The sequence below is a fragment of the Chelonoidis abingdonii genome, chromosome 1 (assembly GCF_003597395.2).
Source record: "Chelonoidis abingdonii isolate Lonesome George chromosome 1, CheloAbing_2.0, whole genome shotgun sequence".
Taxonomy (NCBI): Eukaryota; Metazoa; Chordata; order Testudines; family Testudinidae; genus Chelonoidis; species Chelonoidis abingdonii.
Window position 1 is genome coordinate 257,144,375 of NC_133769.1, and position 23,329 is coordinate 257,167,703.

General features: G+C 40.4%; 1 protein-coding gene across 3 annotated transcripts in view; it reads left to right on the forward strand.

Annotated features, from left to right (window-relative positions):
- Positions 1-23,329, forward strand: part of LOC116819891 (E3 SUMO-protein ligase RanBP2) — a 66,143-nt gene that overhangs the window by 38,334 nt on the left and 4,480 nt on the right. Inside the window, exons 20-28 of one of the 3 annotated variants that reach the window (XM_032771954.2) lie at positions 92-4,790; positions 6,792-6,869; positions 13,808-13,972; positions 15,090-15,182; positions 19,230-19,432; positions 20,817-20,870; positions 20,901-21,060; positions 21,630-21,725; positions 21,988-22,133. In XM_032771954.2, the coding sequence (XP_032627845.1) occupies positions 92-4,790; positions 6,792-6,869; positions 13,808-13,972; positions 15,090-15,182; positions 19,230-19,432; positions 20,817-20,870; positions 20,901-21,060; positions 21,630-21,725; positions 21,988-22,133 (5,694 nt within the window). Of the gene's footprint in view, positions 1-91; positions 4,791-6,791; positions 6,870-13,807; positions 13,973-15,089; positions 15,183-19,229; positions 19,433-20,816; positions 21,061-21,629; positions 21,726-21,987; positions 22,134-23,329 lie in introns of all 3 variants that reach the window. The other 2 variants (XM_032771953.2, XM_032771956.2) reach the window with 2 other exon arrangements.

Genomic DNA, 23,329 nt, shown 5'->3' on the forward strand with positions numbered 1-23,329 from the left:
CATCAACAAACTTTTCAGGGCAGGGATTGTCTTATGTTTGTATGGGCACTACCATAGTACAAATAGAAAATAATAATCTTTCTGTTTTTAGGCTCCTGTCTATGGCATGAACAGGCTTACACCTCAACAACATATATATGCTTATCAACAGCCAATGCATACACCACCACTGCAGAACACCCCTGCCTGCATATTTCCCCAAGAAATGTATGGTGCTCCTTTGCGTTTTGATTCTCCTGCTACTGGAATTCTGTCTCCACGTGGTGGTGATGAGTATTACAATTACAGTGTTCCACAAACAAGCACAAATCCACCATTGCCTGAGCCAGGCTATTTCACAAAACCTTCGGTTGGTCCTCTGGTTCCAAAGTCTGCAGAATCAAAGGTGATAGAATTTGGGAAATCTACCTTTGGGCACCCTGTACCAACAGAAGGAACAAAATCCTCTTTCACAACACCTGCACAATCAACTCAACCAACCACTTTTAAATTTAACTCTAATTTCAAATCTAATGATGGAGACTTTACATTTTCATCACCTCAGATTGTAGCCCAGCACCCCAGTGCAGCTTTTAATAGCAGTGAAAGCCTCTTGGGTCTTCTGACATCAGATAAACCTTTACAAGATGATCAATACATGGGGCAAAAAACAGTTCATGATCATACACCAGGCCAAAGAAATACTTTCAGTTTTGGTAACAAAAATATTTCAGGCATTTCGTTTATAGAAAACATGGGACAAAACCAACCTAAAACCTCAGGTTTTGGTAAGGGTGACATGTTCAATTTCCAAGAACCTGGAAAACCAGTGTTTGGAACCCCAAGTTCAGATCTGGCCAATAGAAGTCATGAAACTGATGGAGGAAGCATCCATGATGCCGATGATGATGATGATGGTCCACACTTTGAGCCTGTAGTGCCACTCCCTGACAAGGTTGAAGTAAAGACAGGTGAGGAAGATGAAGAGGAATTCTTTTGCAACAGAGCAAAGCTGTTCCGTTTTGACACAGAATTGAAAGAATGGAAAGAAAGGGGCATTGGAAATGTGAAAATATTGAGGCATAAAATATCTGGGAAGATTCGGCTCCTTATGAGGCGGGAGCAAATACTGAAAATCTGTGCAAATCACTATATAAATACAGATATGAAACTGCAACTAAATGCAGGTTCAGACAAGTCATTTGTATGGCATGCGTTAGATTATGCAGATGAGTGTCCAAAACCTGAGCAGCTTGCCATTAGATTCAAAACTCTAGAGGAAGCAATGCTTTTCAAGCAGAAATTTGAAGAGGTGCAGAATATTTTGAGAGCCTCAGGATCAAATGTTGGTACACCAGCCGTTCAGAATGTTGGGACTACAAGAGAAATAGCAAATCAGGATAGCAAGGAGCCTTGCAAAACTATTCCTGGAGCCATGAATTTTGGATTTCGCTTAAAGAAAGAGGAGATGTGGCAGTGTAATGTGTGCTTAGTGAAAAACAGTTTAACTGCTTCCCAGTGTAGTGATTGCAAGGCTCCAATCCAAAATACAAACAGTTCTGTAAAGGGACCTGATGGCAAAAGCAGTTTTACAGTTACGTCAGCTGCATCTACACCAATATCCTTTTCCTTTGACAGGGAAATCCCATCCACATGTACTACTAGTGGATTTGGGGAACAGTTTATGTTGAAGAAAGATCAGTGGGCTTCTAATGCGTGTCTGGTTCGAAATGAAGCTACTGATAAGAACTGTTCAGCATGCCAAAGTCCGAATCCAAGAAACAAGGAAGTGCATGCTGTACCATTACCTGACACTTTTGAAGCTTTCAAACCCCACACTGATGCCCCACATGAAAAATTTGGATCAGTTTTTGCTAAAAAAGGAGGTCACTGGGATTGCAGTGTATGCTTAGCAAGAAACGAACCCACTGCCTCTAAATGTGTTGCCTGCCAGAATCCAAATAGAACTAACATGCCAGTATTTGGTCATCAAGCTTCATTTAAAATTGGCCAAGGAGATGTTCCGAAGACTACACAAAACGGTTTTGGAGCTGCATTCTCTAAAAAAGGAGATCAGTGGGATTGCAGTGTGTGCCTAGGCAGAAATGAAGCAAGAGCTGTAAATTGTGTTGCTTGTCAGAATCCCAATTCACCAAGTCAGCCTGATGTGTCTACATCTACTATTCAAGCATCTCCTGCTCCCAGATTTGGTTCTACCACTGATGCCAGTAAACCCCCGAAAAGTGGATTTGAGGGACTCTTCACTAGAAAGGAAGGGCAATGGGATTGCAATGTTTGCTTGGTACGAAATGAAGGCTCTTCAGTAACCTGTGCAGCTTGTCAAGCACCAAATCCATGTAATAAGCCTGTTGCTGACGCCCCATCAACTCTTACATTTGGCCTTAAAAGCAAATTATCTGAACCTGCTGGAGGACAACTGGGAACAGGTTTTAAGTGTGACTTTTCTGAGAAAGGTTTTAAATTTGGTCATACAGAACAAGGAAAAGCACCTTCTTCCTTCACCTTTCAGATTCCTTCAGATACTGAAGTAAAACCTGAAAAAGAAGGATTTAGCTTTTCAATGCCTATGCCCGCAGGTGGATTTAAATTTGGCATACAGGAGCCTAGTAAAAATATCACAAAGGATGAGCCACCCAAAGAAAGTTCCAATGATTTCTTAAACAGTGGTGATGAAAAAGAGAAAAGGGAGAATTCCTCAAAGGGTGTAACTGGTATCCAGTTTCATAACATCTCTAGCAAACTGAACAGTGATTTAGTTTTTGGCCAGAATAGCAGCACTTTCACTTTTGCTGACCTTGCAAAAAATACTTCTGGAGAAGAATTTCAGTTTGGTAAAAAAGATCCAAATTTCAAGGGTTTTTCAGGTGCAGGTGAAAAGTTATTTTCCTCACAGAGTTCTAAAGTGGCTCACAAACCTAATACTTCTATTGATCTTGAGAAGGAGGATGAGGCATATAAGACAGAGGACAATGATGATATCCATTTTGAACCTGTAGTCCAGATGCCTGAAAAAGTGGAACTAGTGACAGGGGAAGAGGATGAGACAGTGCTCTATTCACAAAGAATAAAACTATTTAGGTTTGATCCAGAAACAAGCCAGTGGAAAGAACGTGGTGTTGGAAACTTGAAAATTCTTAAAAATGAAGTTAATGGGAAACTAAGAATGCTAATGCGACGTGAACAGGTACTGAAAGTATGTGCAAACCATTGGATAACAACTACCATGAATTTGAAATCTCTGTCTGGTTCAGACAAAGCATGGATGTGGTTAGCCAGCGACTTTTCTGATGGAGATGCAAAGTTGGAGCAGCTGGCAGCTAAATTCAAGACAACAGAGCAGGCTGAGGAATTCAAACAGAAGTTTGAAGAGTGTCAGAGGCTGCTGTTGGATATACCGCTGCAGACCCCACATAAACTTGTGGATACTGGTAGAACAGCTCAACTCATACAGAAAGCAGAAGAAATGAAAAGTGGGTTAAAAGATCTCAAAACCTTCTTGACAGATGATAAAACTAAATTGACAGAAGAAGATAATAAAAACTCAGCTTCAGCCAGTAATACCTCTGATTTAATTATAAAGCCACAAGCTGAAAGCACTGGGCCTACTCTGGAGTGGGATAATTATGATTTACGTGAAGAAGCATTGGATGATAGTGTAAATAGCTCTGTGTATGCCTCACCTCTGGCAAGTAGCCCTGTGAGAAAAAACCTGTTTAGATTTGGGGAGTCTACAACAGGATTTAATTTTAGTTTCAAATCTGCCTTGAGTCCATCGAAATCTCCTGCCAAACAGAATCAGAGCAGGTTGTCTATGGGGACAGATGAAGAGTCTGATCTTACTCAAGAAGAAGAAAGAGATGGACAATACTTTGAACCTGTGGTACCTTTACCTGACCTTGTAGATGTGGCAAGTGGTGAAGAAAATGAGCAAGTTGTCTTCAGTCATAGAGCTAAACTCTACAGATATGATAAAGATGCCAGTCAATGGAAAGAAAGAGGTATTGGGGATATAAAGATCTTGCAGAATTATGACAACAAACAAGTTCGTATTGTAATGAGAAGAGACCAGGTATTAAAACTCTGTGCCAATCATAGAATAACACCAGACATGAACATGCAACAGATGAAAGGAACTGAAAGAGCCTGGGTCTGGGCTGCATGTGACTTTGCAGATGGGGAAAGAAAGGTAGAGCTCTTAGCTGTGCGATTTAAACTACAAGATGTTGCAGAGTCATTTAAGCAAATTTTTGATGAAGCAAAACATGCCCAAGAAAAAGACACCTTGATTACACCTCTTCCTTCACGTGCCAGTACACCAAGAGAGTCTCCATGTGGCAGAATTGCTGTAGCTGTACTGGAGGAAACCACCAGGGAGAGAACTGATCTGAACCAGGATGGCGATACCTCTGATGTGACATTGGAGGTTTCAGAGGTGTCAAGCACTTCTGAAACACCAACAAAAACGGTGGTTTCTCCTCCAAAGTTTGTATTTGGTTCAGAATCGGTCAAGAGTATTTTCGGTAGTGAAAAATCAAAGCCATTCACATTTGGAAATACTTCAGCTACAGGATCCCTATTCGGTTTCAGCTTTAACTCTCCTTCAAAAAGCAAAAGTGAAGAGGATAGTTCAGTGTCTCAAAACATAATGCAGAGAGAACTAGAGTTCACAGTATCTGAGCCTCAGGAAAGCTACACTGCCAATCGGAAGCCTACAGACAACAAGGAAGAAAATTACTTGGTTACATCAGCAGCAGGATCATCTACTTACACATTTAAAACACTAGAAAAAGGTAAGCATTGCCTGAACTGGCAACTGTTTATGCTAAGTAGTTTACTTTCTTTGAGAAGATTATTGAAAAAATTGTCATGGAAAGCAGATAGTGGCTTTTTGTTGCAATTCAGTGAAAATACTGTCTCTTGTGTCCTAGTTGTAAAAGTAAACTGTTCTCTTCAGTACTTACAAACTTCATGTTTCTTGCAAATAACTCTTTAGCTTAAAACCTTTATAGTTTTGTTCTTTGCTTACAGTTATTTTCTTTGTGCATGGTGAGGGGGCAGAGGATGTCTGAACTACTGTGATATGTCAGCATTACTCTGCCCATATCTCAGAAATCAGACAAGCTAGTAATTGGGCCAAAATTTTCAAATGTGGTTGCCTAAAGTTTGGAACCAGAATCCGTAAGTTGTACTTGTACCTAAACAGATAGTCTTGTCAGCACTTCTGAAATTATGGTTTTTATTTTGGTACTTGAGTACAGATGCAGGGACCTGTTTTTAGACAATCATGTTTGAAAACTTTAGCTTCCATTTCTTTATGGAGAGGCACAGTGGTTTAGCTGAAACCTGCCATAACATAAGAACATGAGTGCTGCTGATGTATTTTGATGAGATGGTATTAGTAGAATGGTGTAAACTAGATTTTTGTCTTACTGTTTTTTCTAATCGGATTCCTAAATTTTTCAGCAGCAAAGTGAAATATTTAAGTCAGGAAAATATCCTGCTTGAAGACAATTGTATGGTATATGAAATTTGACTCCAGTCTCTCATGTGATCAAAGTGCAGCCCACAGCCAGTCATTTCAGAGGTCTGGCTTGAAGAGGCTGCACAAATCCTAGTATTGGTCTGTTGTCTTAGCAGACAGAGAATGAATTATGTAACTTAGTGATTTATTTGTATCTTCTGCTGGGAAAACTTGTGGGCTTCACCTTTAAATAGCCACCTACAACTTTACAATAGAAACTGAATATTTCATTGTATTATATAGCTAGTAACATTTTAACATATTAGGGCCCTATCAAATTAATGGTCCATTTTGGTCAATTTCACAGTCATCCATTTTTAAAAATAATAAATTTCATGATTTCAGCTATTTAAATCTGAAATTTCAGTGTTCTAATTGCAGGGATCCTGACCCAAACAAGTTGTGAGGTGGTTGCAAGATTATTGTCGGGGGTTGTGGTACTGCTACTCTTACTTCTGCGCTGCTGGTGGTGGTGCTGCTGCCTTCAGAGCTGGGCAGCTGAAGAGCAGCGGCTGCTGGTCGGGAGCCCAGCTCCAAAGGCAGATCCGCCGCCAGCAGCAGAACAGAAGTAAGGGTAGCACGGTATGGTATCGCCACCCTTACTTCTGTGCTGCTACTGGCAGGGTGCTGTCTTCAGAGATGGGCACCTGGCCAACAGCCACCACTCTCTGGCTGCCCAGCTCTGAAGGCAGCGCAGAAGTAAGGGTGGCAATACTGTGACACTCCCCTCCCACCCCCCCCAAAAAACCTTACGATCCCCCTGCAACTTCATTTTGGGTCAGGACCCCCAATTTGAGAAACACTGGTCTCCCCTGTTAAATCTGTATAGTATAAGTAAAAACACATAAAAGACCAGATTTCACGGTTCATGACGAGTTTTTCATGGCCATGAATTTGGTAGGGCCCTACATATTATGATTGTATTGGCATTTAAAAGGCGGGCGGGGGAGGGGGTGCAGTCAAATCAGTTTTGTTAAATAGAAATACTTTGACTAAAGTGCAGTCAAAATTGGACGGCTAACAGTGGATTTAAAAATTATGAAAAGTATGCTGCTCTATGTAGTAAAGTATCCTAGTAGGAAAAACTAGATAGCTGGTGCTTGTTTACATGCATTGGACAGATTGATAAATAGATGCAGCAGGCAGTGCAAATATTCATTAGCTGATTGTGATCTCTAGATATTGGAGACATACACTTGAGAACATAGATATGTTTGTGCCCCTCTAAAAGTCCAAATAAACACTTACACCTACATAATTTATTTTCTAGGATTTAATTTTAGTCTTTTTAAATCTAATCCAATGGCCTTTTGGACCAGCACACCTTCCTTCCAACCCGATAGCAAAGGTATTTAAACACTGCGCTGAATGTGTGATGAAATCACTCTTTAGCTGGTACTGACAATTGCCCAGTTGTGGCAAAGCAGTTGGCTATATAATGCTTTGAAAATTTAAACAAATTTAATATGCATGCTGAAGAGCAGTAGTTAGAATTAGTATGTCTTTGACTTTGTACCTGCCATAGCAAAAGAATGTCTCCCTACCCTCTGTTAGTTTAGGTCTTTTTTTTTAATTTACACAGCTGGTGGTCTTGGAGTGCTCAACTTTGTAGACTTTTTTGGCTTTTGTATTGCTTCAGATTTACCATAGGGACTCCAGATCTGCTTGCTAAAATCTTCCCTAGGAGGATGAGGAGAGGTATGAGAAATTACACGGAGTATGCTCAGGATGTTGGAATTTCTTATGAAGAGGGTTTCAGACTGGCTCAGTTCTATTCCCAGTGTCTAACCAGTAAGAACTATATATCCTTAAAAATAAGCATCTGTGAAATGGGAGGCAGAGACAGCTGTCCTGAACTCTTGAGTTTTTCCAGCTAGTGTCTGAATTGAATCCACCTGTCCTGCTACTGGAAGTGTTCAAAAGTTTGCTCACTGCTCCCCTAATTGTTTACTTTTGGCCCTTTTCATAATTAAGTCATATTCTGAGATTGGGAGGCCAGTGCTCTCTACTCACCCAGTGTGTGGCTGCATAAGGAGTAGCTCTGCACCTAACTTATTTTAAAAAATAGACTTTTGTTGGATGACTGACTACTTGCTGAATAAACCAGGCTGGTGAGAACTTTTGGAACCTTTTTATTTTTATTTTTTTTTCCTTTTAAAATAGTAATGTAGCTATTGATCTGTGTACATTGTATCTTCAATTTTTTTTTAAATTGGACACAGAATGTCTCATACTTTAGTGCTGCAACAGTCCTCAGTATGAAACATATATAACCAGATCTTAAAAAAAACACATGGTATAATCTAAATACATGCAATTCTACCTAGATTAAGAATAACTTGGTCAAGTGTTGTCTCCATAAAACAAATACTTCTCATTGTTCTAACAATAGCAGTTCCTAGAGTATCCAAAAAGCGTTTTCCATTAGTGTAATCTGAAAAGGTATATTACATGCTTCCACCAATAGTAATTCTTTATTTATTAAAAGCAGGGCTGGGTCCAGCGTTTTTTCCGCTCCAAGTGGCGAAGCGCAGGGGGAAAGTCCTGATCTGCAGCCGTTTGGCAGCAGCTCAGCCGCTCCGCTTCATCTTCGGCGGCAATTCGGCGGCAGGGAATGAGGGACCTGCCGCTGAATTGCCGCCGAAGACCCAGACGTTCCAACCCTTTCCATTGGCCACCCCAAGTACCTGCTTCCTTTGCTGGTGCCTGGAGCTGGCCCAGATTAAAAGAACCATATTGCTGTTTCCAATTTTAATCAGATTCTAAATTTAAAACCTTCAGTTAATCTCATTTGTTGTTTGTTGAAATAAAGTAAATATCCTTGATTCTTTCCCCCGGCTAAATTTGTTCTTTATTATCTTAGTCGTCTTCCTTTACAGAGGAAAAAGTGATGAATATATAGTGTAATTGATATTTTAAAATGTTGAGTACCCATAACTTGATATGATTAGTTTGTAAAAAGAGGAAAAACTAAAAAAGGAAACACTTTCTGATCTCACATTCACAGGATTAAGTTGCACAAAATATTCCCTGTTCTTAAAATGAAGCTTGTACCTCAAAATTTACTTTAGTGATGGTACATTAAGGTGCATTGTTACATGGAAAACACAAAGAACCTATATATTTTTTTGGAAGTTTCAAACTGTTCTTAACTTCCACGGGTAGAGACTATAACACTCTACAAGATCTAGTTCAATAGGTTCTTCTGCATTACAGACCTTGGAAATATGGTGTGAATTTTATTCTCTTTAAAAAATTGATACTAAAAAATATCAAAATCCACATTTGACTACAGCTGAGCCTTTGAATGTACTGATCTGATGGCGGGTGGGAGGGAATTAATAGAGGACACATCTAAAATCTGCCTTTCAAATCCAACACATTAAAAATGTAGTCAAGGATTACGGATGGTGATATTTCTTTTTAGAAACAAGTTAGAAACTCTAGCTCTTTCCTTCCAGCCTTGGAAAAAGCAGCCCTCTAGAAAAATGTAACTATTAGCAGAACACAGTAGTTCTAACCCCCCTGCCAAATTTATCACCCTTAGAGCAAAGCAAGGATATTTGTTAATATAAGCTATCTGGAAACCAACCTCTGAGTCTTTCAGTAACATGACCTAATGATATCAAAGTATTTACAAAGAAAACTCAGTTAATCTTCAGGTCAACAAAATCTTCAATATCAGTGAACAAAAAATCAGTTCACAGCTATCAAACACTAGCAGTCCAGACTCAGATACTTAGTTCTACCTAGTCTTGACATCAGTAAGTTAAAAGAAAAGCAAAATGCTAGGACAGCAATGGAGAGCTGCTTTGGATAAGTAATGCCTCTTTTCTAATGTTATGGAATGAACACTACTGATGGATCATAATTACTTTCCTTGTATCTGCTCAGTCTGCAGAATCTAATTTTGGTTTTGTGGTAGTTAAACAGTGGTGTATAAAATTTCTCATATTTGTTATATAGCTGGGTTGGAAATGTTATAAATAGCTCAGCCATGTCTATTCATATAATTAATGGGAAAATCAGATTTTGCAATGTTAATAGCAAAACATGAAACACGAACAAATTGACTCTTCTAAAGCAACCAAATCTGGCTATATTTTAGGTCAGTGTCTGCAATACCTGTTTTGTGTCTTTTCTTCTGAACCATGCATTTTGTGAAGTGGGGATTGGATTACTAGGATGTTGCCAAACAAATATTGGACTCATTCTTGGATGATTTTGGCCACCACCTTGCTTAATCTGAACAGACTTTTCTGTTTAGTACACTACGGTGTACCTTGAACTTATTTCATTATTTGCTTTATTGCATGGAAGTAATGTATGTTTTCTGCATGTCTGATTTAATGATGGTTTACTGGAAGCTTGGTGTTCATGAAAGATGCTGGATTGGCAAAATTGGAACTAAAATCCTATAGCTAGCCATCGAATGGGTGCAGCATGGCCAATAGCAGCATGAGCTTTCCCAACTCTACCTCATCTTTGTTCTTGAGGACACACCTCTAAGGCTATTCATACCAAATTCTCCATTCTCTCTTTTGAGGGTTAATCTCACTATTAACCCTACAATAAACCATGTTTTTAACCAGATATGACTGATAGGGTTTGTGCTGAAACATCCTGAGGTGGGCTTGCTCAGATTAAACTTTCATGTCAAGTATGAAACTTGATGTAGCTCTGTTTGAGTAGTTGGAGCATGAACTGAAAAGTAGGATATTTTGGTACTTGAAGCTCTTAACTGGTATGGTTTTAAACCCAGCCTTGATGTTTAATTCTTGAACTAATTACTCTCCCTTTGGGGGAGGGGGGGGAGAGAATCTTCAAAAGATGTGCTGTGCAAACTGTTCTCCTTTTTAGAACACATAAAGCACATGGAAACTTCCCTGTCTAGGACTGGGATCGGCAGCCTTTGCACGTAGCTTGCCAGGGTAAGCCCTCTGACGGGATAGGATGATTTGTTTACCTGCCGTGTCCGCAGGTTTGGCCGATCGTGGCTCCCACTGGCCGCGGTTCACTGTCCCAGGCCAACGGGGGCTGCGGGAAGTTGTGGGCAGCACATCTGTCAGCCCATGCTGCTTCTTGCAGCCCCTGTTAGTTTGGAGCAGCTAACCATGGCCAGTGGGAGCTGCGATCGGCCAAACCTGCGAACACGGCAGGTAAACACACCAGCCCCCCAGGGTGCTACCCTGGCGAGCCGCGTGACAAAGGTTGTGGATCCCTGGTCTAGCAGCAGCTACTCTTTAGATTTCATCTGCACTGCTCTTCAGAAGCTGTGTTAAACTAGTGCTAATAGCATAGTGGAAATAGAGTAAGATCTGCACAAACAGGATAATTCCTTGGATGCCCAAGTCCCAGTGATAAGCAGTGACTGTTGCAGTTCAGGATTGAAGTGTCATCATCTCTGTAGCATCTAAAAGCCTGAAAGGATATCATTGTGATTTTTGAGAACCAGGGAGTGTTTTTTTAATGAGATTTTTTGCTGGCTGCCAGATGTTGTGTGGTTTTGGTTTTAAGGTTTAAATAGATTTTTGGAAGTGCAATAGAGCTTGGCTGGCTCAATCTGTTTACTTCTATGAATTTGACATTGTTCTGTTTCAGTGTGCTGGTGGAGCTTTACTTACTAATTAGGTGTTGCTTCAACATACATGTCAAGGGGCCAAAAGCCATGGGTGTGGCACGTTATACAGGCTTAGATGTATTTCCCAATGTGACCTAATTTCTTTTGCGAACAGTAGACCTTAAACTGCACAGGCATGAAAAGAAGAATTGATGAAAAAGGTCATTCTAAAAGTAAAAGGACCAAGAAAAAGAAACTTCCAAACTTCTTTAAAGATGTTAGATGAAATCCTGGCTCTCAAGTTAACATCAGAACTCCCACTTCCTTCAGGCCCAGGTTTTAGTTATTTTTATTTACCTAGGCAAAATTGTATACAAGCTGGGCGTAAACCCTTTCTTAAGGAACGTATTCACTGTCAACAGTCTTGATTCAAGTTTGTCTGTGTTGTAGCATGGTAGCAGATTTTCTGATTCCTAATGCAGTAAAAGTTGCAACAATGAGTAGCTGACAATCAGCTGCCACATTCTCTTACCCAGTGCTTTCTTAGTTGTCTTCACTACCCGCCGGATTGGCGGGCAGCGATCAATCCAGCAGGGGTCGATTTTATCATCTCTGGTCTAGATGCGATAAATGGACCCCCGAGTACTCTCCCGTTGACTCCTGTACTCCAGCTCAGCGAGAAGTGCAGGCAGAGTCAGCGGGGGAGCGGCAGCAGTCGACTCACTGTGGTGAAGACCACCACGGTAAGTTGATCTAAGTACGTCGACGTCAGCTACGTTATTCACATAGCTGAAGTTGCGTAACTTAGATCAATTCCCCCTCCCCGCCCCCAGGTGTAGACCAGGCCTTAGTAAAAGCAGAATGGGCAGCTTTGCTAGTACAAATGTTGGGGAGGGCGTAGAAATAAAATCAAAGGGATGTGCAGAAAAGATGAGAGAGAGTGAAGGTAGATGTGGCAGTCATTCTAGCTGGAGAAAGTAGTTAATTAAAATGGGCTGAAAATCAGTCCTAATTAAACTTGTATGCTTAATATGATCCTGTTCTTCCAAACAGAGAAAGGGAGTAAGAATAATTTTAACTTAAAATTTGCATGTATTGGGTTCATGGCCTGCCTTATTACTCCATCAAATCTATCGATGTAGTAGCTAACAAGAAGCCCAGTTTTTTAATATAGAAAGTCTAATATGTAAAATATTGAGCTCCTGCTTGAGATTTTTCAGGAATTAAATCCCATTTAGAGAGACTTTTTTAATTCATGTGGCAACACTTCCTTGTAGACAAATCCAAGATTTTGTCCGTAAATTTAGGTCTCAATCATACAATTAGCTCTGTGTGGATGGAATCTGGTGGTGCTCTGAATGTGCCTGTGGGCCCACCGGTGCAATTCTGGTTGCAGGATTGTTACTGAGAAAAATCAGTTGGATAGTTACACTTGCAAAAGTCCAAGAGAATAGGAGGTAACAAATTTTGGCATTCAATTTAGTTCAATCTCTACATTGCATCTTTAAAAGTGAATTTTAATAAAATTATGCTCCATTGCTCTAATCCATGGTACTCGGCATGCCAAAAGTACCCACACTTTGCTATTTAAATAACTTCCTAAATTAAAAATGCATGCAGCAGTTGGGTCTGACTTAAGTTGTGTGATGAAAATAAACAGAAGTAAGGACTGTGAAGAGTGAAGCATGCTTTATATAGGCTTGCCAGGTGTCCACTCAAAAAGGGACTTCGGTGGCTCTGGTCAGCACTGCTGTTAAAAAGTCCAGTTGACAGCGCAGGCAGGTTCCCTACCAAGCTCCGTGCAGCTCCCCGGAAGCTGCTGGCATGTTCGACTCCTAGGTGTAGGGGTGGCCATGGGGGCTCCGTGCACTGTCCCCACAGCTCCCATTGGCCTGTGCACGCTTCCATCTAGGAGTCGGAGAGGGAGCTTCTGAGGAGCTGTCCAAGGTAAGTGCCCTGACCTCTCTCCTGCACCCCAGCCCTGAGCCCCCCCCCCGCACCCGAACTCTCTCCTGGAGTCCACAACCCCTACCACACCTCACCCCCCCGCCCCAGTCAGGAGCCTCCTCCTGCACTCTGAACCCCCCAGCCCAGAGCCTGAACCCCTAGCTGGAGCTTTTACTCCCTCTGCACTCCAGTCCCCACCCCATAATCCTTTATGCACTCCAAATCCTTCGGCCCCAGCCTGGAGCCTCATCCTAAACTCGTCATCCAGGCCCAGAGCCCACACCCGCAGCCACAGCCTGTACCTCCTCCCATACCTCCAGCCCGGAACCCCCTTCTGCATCCCAACCCCCTGCCCCAGCCCAGTGAAAATAAGCTAGTGAGTGAGGGTGGGGGAGAGTGAGGGAGGGAAGGGAATGAAGTGAAGTGAGTGAGGCTAGGGTCTTGGAGAATAGGACGGGGCAAGGGTGTTCTGTTTTGTGCTGTTAGAAAGTTGGCAACCCTAGCTTTATGCCTACTGAAAAGCATGGTGAGACACCTAAGTATTTACTAGTGTGTGTTGATGTCGGAGGGACACATTTCTTTTTTCTTCATACTAAATCCCTTTCTCTTAGTGTTCTGTCATAATTTTGATGCTTAGTTTCTTGTGGCTATATATATTTGCAGCTTACATGTGTTCTCTAACTTTATCTTCAGAATTACTTTAGCTGTAGAGGCTATTTTCAGATTTGTTCTCAAGCATGTTCATTTTGATCCTGTTAATCTTTTTGGTTTTGTAACAGCTGAGAGGAAAAAGGAAACTGATGTAGAACTTTCCTCTGATGTACTCATTGTTTATGAGCTAACACCTACCCCTGGACAAAGAGCTCTTGCTGACTCTCTTAAACTACCTTCAACATTCTTCTGCTACAAGAATAAGCCTGGTTACTTAAGTGAAGATGATGATGGTAAGGGGCTGTAAATTTGTTCATCCACTCTGGGTAACTGTGAAGCAACAGTAGTATGCTTTGGCCTGACCAATAGAAATTTACCTTTTGGGGGTGTGGGGAGGGCAGGTCTCTTGTGCTCTGAGGAAGCATTATCCCTGTTCTGAAGACACAGTGCTCCTGTCTCTTGTGGCCAGAGATTGTGTAATGAGATCTTCATGTTACTGTAGTGTAGCTCAACTCAGCCATATATGCCTTACTACAATTAAGTTATCTCTTGGAACGATAAAAGAGGATTCAGTGCAGTATGCTCAGGACCTCATGGGTCTGACATCAGAAGCACCAAGAATGGCCCCTATCTTCCTGAATCGCAATTGGCTGGATAGACTATGGAACCACAAATGAAATGTGTTCTGCTCTTCTGTCTGACCTCCCTATTAGGAGGCAATTCTGGGAAAACATGAAATTATGAACACACGCCATTCGTATCCCAAAACTTTTTTTTTTTTTTTTAAAAAGTATGGAAAAGTAACAGAAGGGGTACCCCAACATCCTCTTAAAGTAAATGGCTTTTTAAAAATAATTCATTTTCTGAAAATCCTAATGTCAAGATGCTAAATGTTTCAATTCATTTATGAATCTGGTTTCTACTGAGGACTGTGATTGTCTAACTTAACAAAAGTTTGCCCTGAGAAATAAATACTTCATAAAGACTTTGTAGCATATTTATAAATCAACACATTTAAATATCCATTTTCTTTCTGATTCCTTATCCAATTTTGCTAATTAACAGCTGCTTATGTGTAAATTTTTCCTTGTTCATCTCATAATCGTGCTGTGAAACTACTTGATATGAAATCATTTTGGGCATCATGAAACATAAGACTGAATTTGCCCCAAAATCAGAATTGTCTATATTGAAGGCATTTTTCAACATTTAAGAAAATATTTAAATATTTAGATTATTTTTTCCTGTTTGGCTGTTCCCTTCTTAAAAATTAGAAGCTAATGTGAATATGCAGCTCATGATTCCATAACCTGAGTGACTTGCAAGTCTGGATAGGGTAACTAGAATTGATGGTTACCAGAGGATATTTGGTGTGAAATCACTGACTCTTTTCAATTCTCGATCTTTAAGACGAAGACTATGAAATGGCTGTTAAGAAACTTAATGGAAAGCTATATCCTGATGATCCCAAAGAGCATAAAATATCAAAAGATCCTGCGCAAGGTAAATAAAAACGTTGAAACAGAATTTTCAGCCACACCCTCTGATTTGAAAGTGTAACTCTAAACTGCTGTTTAACTTAAAACTTCTTAACACTGCTTTTTCATGTCTAAATATTTAGAGTAATCAAATCTCAAAAGCTGACATACCGTGTATTCTATCAGTGTTGCACCTTTTTGGAGGGTTAGATAGATATATACACAACATGCACTCCCCTTCCAGAAATAATTTAAGATACAAAGTCTAGGAGAGCAACTTAAAATTGGGCACAAGTTATAGCAGTTTCTTTAATTATCCTGGTATTGAACTTTTTATGCACGCTATGGTATGTAATTGATATGTATATGTATATTTAGGCAAATTTGTACACAGGAATAACTGGTTGTCAGGACCTACACTGTACTTACTAAATTTATGGCAGGATGGAATACACTGACATACGCAAAATTCCATAATGACTGAAACATTAAAGAAGTTATTCTATTTAGAATTGCATAGGCTTCCTATTTCAAATAGAAAAAGCTGTTCTCTGGAATGTAATAAAAATGAACATGAAGCCCCAGAGGCTTTAGAACTACACACTATAAATCTAGTGGAGCATTTTTTCCTCTAGGTTGTCTTAACTGTACTAACTATCAGAAACCAGCAGAAGTTTCTTCCTGTGAATCTCAGTAACTTCTCTGCATAAATTTTAAACTTTGCAATCTCAGCACTAGTATTTTCATCCTTAGGGTTATGAAGTAAGGAAGGTAAGCTAAGTAAATTCTCCTTAGTCTTCCAGTGACCACATGGATTCCATTCTTCTTGTGTGGCCAGCGGTGTGTATTTGGGCTGCACCTGTGCCTTATGTTATCTTGCCCTACCCCAGTGCCACCCAAGGACATAAAGGTTGAAGCAGGTCCAACTCACCATCCGTTCCTTAACATCTGTGGCAGTGGGATGGAAACGCTGCAGTAGCAACCTTCTTCTCTGCACGCTGTGCTAGTGTTACCTAATTGGTTGATTTGGGGTTCGTTAGTATCTGCCCACTGGCAGAAAAGCCCCCCAAAATAATTTTCACTTAAGTTTGTTACAGTAGACACTTCTTCCTCCCCTATAGATGGGCCTTACACCATGGCAGAAGCTAAATTTGACATTCAAGACCAGTTCTTCTTGTGAAGGTGTGACACTTGTTGAGGATGGCGACTCCCGATCTCTATTCAGACTAGAAAGACACATTCCCAAGTGGTCACTCATTCTCCAGGTGTACTCAGAAAGCTAGGGAAGACCATCTGAAGCTCTTCCTCCTTGATAACTCGATGCAAGCTTCCTTGGAGAGGACACTCTAATAGAGGGTACTAAACCACAATCATCTAGTCCAGAGTTTCTCAACCTGTGGATCGCATCCCAAAATTAGGCCCATGTGTCAATGGGCCATGATGCTGGCTGGGCTCAGCTCCTCATTCTAGGTGCTGCAATGATGCACTGAGCCATAGTGCTGCTCAAGTTTGACCCAGCCACCCTTCCACCATGACAATGCGGGGCCGGCTGGGCAAAATTTGAGTGAGTCACGCAGTAACCCCATGCATCACATTGCAGCAACAACTCACAAATTTGGTCCGGTGAGCCGCTGAGCTGCAACCATCACTGAGTATTGCAACCTCAGTGGGAGGTGAGCCCAGCCTGACCCGCAGGACAGGAGCCAAGAGGATGTAGTTGGTGTGTCATGTTCTCTAAGGAACCCCCTCCCTGACATCAATTCCCCAGCCCACAGCCAGGTATTCCTCCATCATACCATCAATCCTGATCCCTAGATCTTTTCTCACTGCACCTCTAGGCCATTCTGTCCCCCAGACACCTGTCTATATCTGGCTAGAGTATCTGGAATCTTCACTCTGAGCATCCTGCATGTTGTCCCCCTCCCCAGTGGACCCCTGTGCGTCATGACAGGCCATCAAGGTTTACAGATGGGTCCGGAGCCCTAAAAAGTTGAGAACTATCCGTCTAGTTTGTCCTTGATTTCCTGTGGGCTGAGATTCCACCCCTAGCTCTTTGGCCTTATCTAAGAGGCTCCAGTCAACTGCAACCATTCTGGCATTGACATCACTAATAGGCAGAAAGGAGTGCTGCTCTAGTGAGGAACAAGGCACAAATTATCTTCTGTGATGCCTAATAAGCTAATACCAAGAGCCACCAAACTTTTGACGTTTTGAACTGAACTTCTTACAGGCCAAAAACCTGACAAGCCCTCTTCAGGTGCCTCCGTAACAATTTTCAGGAGAGCAGTTTTTATCCACTGAGTCTGTGGACCGCATTTCTCTCCGCACCAAGTTTCTCAGTACCCAGTGCCTCAGTTTCTGAAGACTTGTTCCTCCCACTTGAGGTGCCTATCAGAACAATTTTTCTCAATACCAGCTAAGTTGTTAACCAAAGCAATCACTGTACTACCAAGTGACTGATCTGTGGGGCTGGTACCAAGTCATCTCTCCTTGAGGATGGTGATATCCAAGCACATCTCTAGAGTTGTTGTTACATCAGATTAAAGAGGTATCCCCAGTACCCACCTCTCTCCTCTTCAAAGGCAGGGCACTCTGGATAGAATGAGCCCTCCATTAGAGGAAGCGTATTCCTTTTTGTCGTCATGTAGACACAGCAGCAACTCATCATGCACACTTCCACTCTCCTCTCCTTGGATAGGGATTCTAGAGAAAACACCATGAAAGGTAGCAGGAAGATACTTGGGACTCCTGGAACTTCCCCCTCACCTTCATGTGTCCCCCATCTCAATATTCATATCCCTTCCAACCATTACCCTACTGGACACCCTGGGATGTGCACCTATACTCCTAGAAAGCCTACATCCTCTACTGTCTTGGGGCTAAATACCCTTACCCAAAGAGAGATTATAGGGCATCTTAGTAAAGCCAGCTAGTGCAGACTCAGATACAGGGGAGACAAGAGGAGGAAAGTGAGGAAGAGTATCAGCTACCTGCTGAAGAACTGGTCCCTGGTGTGGTGATCTCACTCTCCCTTGATGAGGCAGTGAATCCCCTTTGGCTGGCTTGGTGGATGACTTCAAAGTGTTCTAAGATATCATTAGGTGCATGGCAAAGATGATCCAGGATACCGCAGAAAGCGGTAAAAGGAGAAATCACAAACTCCTGGACATCTAAAACCCTTCCACACCCTGCAGGCCCCCCATCACTAAATAATGGACAACTGGAACTCACAAAGGACCTGAGGCACACACCAGCATCTATTTCAGCTGTATCAAAACAAGCTGACAGGACATGCCATCATGTCCCTTCCCATCTCAAGGCTTCTATCTCTCCGCCAAATTTTTACAACTGAAATTTGAGGGATTCAGTCAGAACAGAGAAATCATAGCCTTGAAGTTATTAGCTTCAGTTCCAAAATTATGTGGTACCTTTCATGAATAGACTTGATCTGTAGGCACAAACGAGTGTGTAAATTAATGATCTAAAAGTTAGTGGTACCAAAAATAAGGGCAAGAAATGTCATTTTTGTAGAAAACTTCAGCATCCAACTGGCACACGTCTTGTTTGGATTTGTTTTGCCCTGCCTATTGGTTCTGGCAGTATAATTGGAAACTTTGTTTTTAAACCTCACTATAACATCTAGGTGGTATGAGTTTTTTCTTGAGGTAGGAGGTGGAAGGGGTTTGGACATTAGGAAGAGAAGGTATATTAGACAAGCCTTTTTCTGAAGATTCTTCCAGAGCGAAACTACTCAGTTACTTGCAAAGTAATTGCAAATTTACCACTTTTTATTTTCCAATTAAATGAAAAGCTTCTACTAATGGAGGGCTCTAAAATCGGTGGAGTATTTCCAGTTGGATCAAGGTACTAGAGTTAAATAAAGCAAGAAAATCTAATGTGCAGTTTGTAAAAGTTAGCATAGAAGCTAAAAAATTATTTATCCAAACCTCCTTTTTGTGATATCTGAAGTAGGAATTGAGCGCTGACTCATACTCTGTGTCCTAGAAACTTTGCTTCAGAACTCAGCTCTGTTTGCTACTTTTCAGTAACTTCTGATGTGCTGTCTCTCTAGGTATCATGGGAGAAACTGAACCAGAGAATGAGAGAGAGTGTGTTATTGTTTGGGAAAAGAAACCAACTCCTGAAGAAAAGGCTAAAGCAGAGACTCTAAAGCTTCCTTCTACGTTTTTCTGTGGTGTTAGTAGTGATACTGATGAGGACAATGACAATCTGGAAGACTTTCAGACAGAACTTAAAAAAGTTCAAGAAGCCAAAGTAGGAACTAAAATTCGAAGCATGACTTTTCTAATTCATTTTGGTGGCACTAATGCTCAACACTGAAATAGCATTATGAATACCGTGTACATTTATTGAAATAATTTTAGCTTTTTAAAATCAAATGTCTGGTGTATGCTAAGAAGTAAGAATAAAATAGTTTCCCCTGTACTGAAATAAGCTCAGTAGGGTGCCAATCAAATCTGTGGTAGAAGCATTTGAAATTTTGAGACCATTTATAAAACATTTCCTTTCAATTTCAGTCCCAGTGGGTTAGTATTCCTTAGGTTTCCCTAGAGATTTTTTTTAAAGGAAATAACAAATCTAATCTCAGATAAAATTTTTGAAGCTGTTTGTAGAGACCATTTTTAAAAAGCTTAAATTGCAGAGTTAAAAAATGTATTTGTGCACAATAAGATGCATTTAATATATATGGGATTTCTAAACACTCTAGCACTTCATATTTTCAAAGTCCTTTAAAATCCCTAATCGTCAGACTCCCTGCAAACTTAGTGTGGTTGACATTTTATAGAACTGAGGATTTCACAGGAAGAACTGTTTGATTTGTCCATGGCTATGAAGCAGGTATCTGGCAGACCTGGAACTAGAACTTGAACCGTATGTCTCCTAGCCTCATGTTCAATCTTCTATCTAGACTACTCCTTTCCCCCATTCTCTGTCCCCAGTACAGTCAAATCCTAAGCACTTCATACCTTTTGAGTGTGCAAGAGCTAATTTCAAAGATTCAGAAAAAGTAAATGATCTAACAATATTTTTTAAAGAAGAATGTGAACATAAGGACACTTTGCCAAGTTAATCAGTAGTGTTAAGTGATTAAAATGTTAAGTTCATTACATTAACAAAAAATTCCTTCTAAAATCTTTAGAAGTCTGTAACCTGTTAGCCTGCTTGTTCAAGCACCTTGGGTATTAATTTTTATTAATATTGTTACTTGGTATATTTGTTACAGTGTCAAAAGAAGGGCCCTGGATCCCAAAAACTTTTCCACTTGGGGGAAAAACACATTTTGTAAGCAACGGAGATGTTGGATTGCAATCTGTGTTCCTTGCCCCTCTTCCTTCTAATTCCATGAGCATTTATGGCCTTATCTGTTCCCAAAGATGTTTATTGTCCACAAACCCCATTGAAGTCAGTAGGAGCTAAAGGTGCTTTAGCTTTGAAGATCAGTGTGCTAGCTTTTATATAGTTTTCCAACACTCCCACTTTTCTGCAGTGTTCCTGTTTGGGGGTAGGGGAGGGGAGACTGCATTATCTAATGCTGCTGTTCTGGCAGCTTTCAAAATAATTTAAGCTGGTGTTTTCTAAGTGTTCTGAATACTTGGCTCTTTTAAAGCATTTATTGGAAACACATTTTCTTTTTTAGGAGTTTTCGGAAAACAAAGTTACCAGTTCAACTGATATAGTCTGTACCAGTGAGGCTGAAGTATCTGTTCCATCAACCAGTGAGGCTGAAGTATCTGTTCCATCAACCACTAGATGTGAAGAACCAGACTCAACCACAGAATCCCCCTCCCCATCACAGACTTTGTCAGGAACTGATGACAAACCTGTTGATTTGTCAGCTAAAAAAGAAAATGATCCAAATTTAACAGAGTCCACAAACCAAGGTAATGTACTTTTGGGGCTTAAAGTCACATTCCTCTGTAGAAGTGTATGTAGCCAAGATTGATTTTAGAATAGTACTAATTCTGCTTAGCTACTTGTAATCATTGTACTGGTCAAAGGAATAAATAAAAAATGAACATGTGCATCAAAGGTAATTCTACTATTATGAGAGCCCACACTACTGCATGCTGCTATTAAATATTGACTAATTGTCCTTTGTGTACAAATTAGGGGGTGTGGAAAAGTTAGTAGTAGTTAAGGCTCTGCAGTTTTGCAAAGAAAGAGTGGTAATTTGTCACGTAAATTGTTCTCTGGGGGCCCCAAAGAACCAGTATATTCTTTTATTAGGATAAATGTTTAAGGAGCCACTAGTCACTTTGAAGTGTCCGTATACATTGGCATTCATGTGAAAAAGAGGAGGAGATATAAACTTGCTGTAATCCCTGGATTTATAGCTATATTAGCCACTTTCTGGATTTTGGTGTTACGTACAGTTATAAAGTTGAGTATTCAGTGGGAGAGTCATCCTTGCCATGCTCTTTTCTCTTACACCTTTCTCTCATTGTGATAGGAAGTGGAACAATCACATTTGGATTTGACACTACTTCTGGCTTGTCATTTGCAGATCTGGCTTTAAATTCTGGGGATTTTGCTTTTGGTTCTAAAGGTCAGATTCAAACTTTTGATGATAAACTCACATTGGAATTACTTTTGATGTAACTTTATGCCAAGTATTTATGTGCATTGAATCTCTAGAAGTTCATAAGGTACTAAATTGTAAGTGACAATACATGTAAACTAAATGTCTTTTTCTAGAAATGGTATTGTTTATGAAAATTAAGAAACTTTGTGTATAATGCCTGTGTGTGTGTGTGTGTATTGGAGCGTCTGGAAAGATATCTGAAACTTTAAACTCTTTTCATAACTAGATAAAAACTTCAAATGGGAAAATACAGGAGCAGCTGTATTCGGAGTGCAGCCAGCCAGTAAAGGAGATGAAGATGAAGATGGTAGTGATGAAGAAGTTGTACATAGTGATGATATCCACTTCGATCCTGTAGTGTCCTTACCAGAGGTAAGATGGTTTTGGTCATTATTTAGAGACTCTGTTAAAACAAGCATGTCCATGAAACTAACAACACATTTAATTAGTAAAACTGAAAGTATTCTAGAACTCTAAATTATCCCCATTTTAGCAGGCTTTGCATTTCGTTCAACTTAGATGCCAACATCTGCTGCTTCTAAAAAATAATCATTTTTCCTTTTCTGAGGCCCTGGATGGACAAAAATCAGTTCTCCACCAGAGGGAAAAAATAGGCTACACAGTATTAGATACTATCAGGGCTAAACATTTTTAGGGAGTCTCCCTGGTTTCCAATAGGATGGAACACATGATTCTTATAACCCTGTTAAAATTTCAAGATTGTATGGAAAAGCTGCCTTGGGCATATATTTTTGAAGCTTCTGAAATTACTTTAAAGTACATCTTGACTTATACAAGGGACCTAGAGTTTGTGCGCAAAAGTGCACAATACTACCAGTAACTCTTTAAGAGCACAGATGGTTAAAGATTATTCTGTGAAATATGTGGCATATTCAAAATAAATGATTGGAAGACACTTGTTAAAGTGCTGCTTTGACCTGTAGAACTTGCTTATTGCTTTACCACTTATTTGTGATGCAGCCATCCAAAACTCTTGCTAAGAATAAAACTGTTGTACCACACCATATATTCTGTTCTCTTCCCTCTAAACCTGGGTGAACACTTGCCAGGACCACTGAGCAATAAGGAGTTAATAGCACAATCAGAGCAAAATTAATCTGAAGATGAAGCGCACAGTAGGCAAAAGAAAGATGTTCAAGAGCTGGCAGGCGTAGTAGTCCTATAATGGAAGGTGGATAGAATAGTGGAGAAAATGTTGTTTAACTCCATTATTCAGATTATCCTAGCAGCAATTTCTTAATCTACAGTGAATGCAGTCTGGTAACTGGTGATGTTTAAACCATATTAGAAATGTTAATGAGGTGTCTATTTGGGTTGTATTTAAAATCTTTTCTAAAGACAAACTTGATTCTTTCAATTATAGATGTGGTGTAACAGTTATCCATGGTAACATTTCTCTAAAATCCTGCACAGCCTCACTCATCTTTCACCTTTGTGTCTCCTTTTAATCTCCCTTGCCCCTTCTATTCTCCCTTCTTTTTTTAACATGTCCTCCCACAAACAACCTTTCCTTATTCACCATCTCGCTTGTTTGTAATGCCTGATCT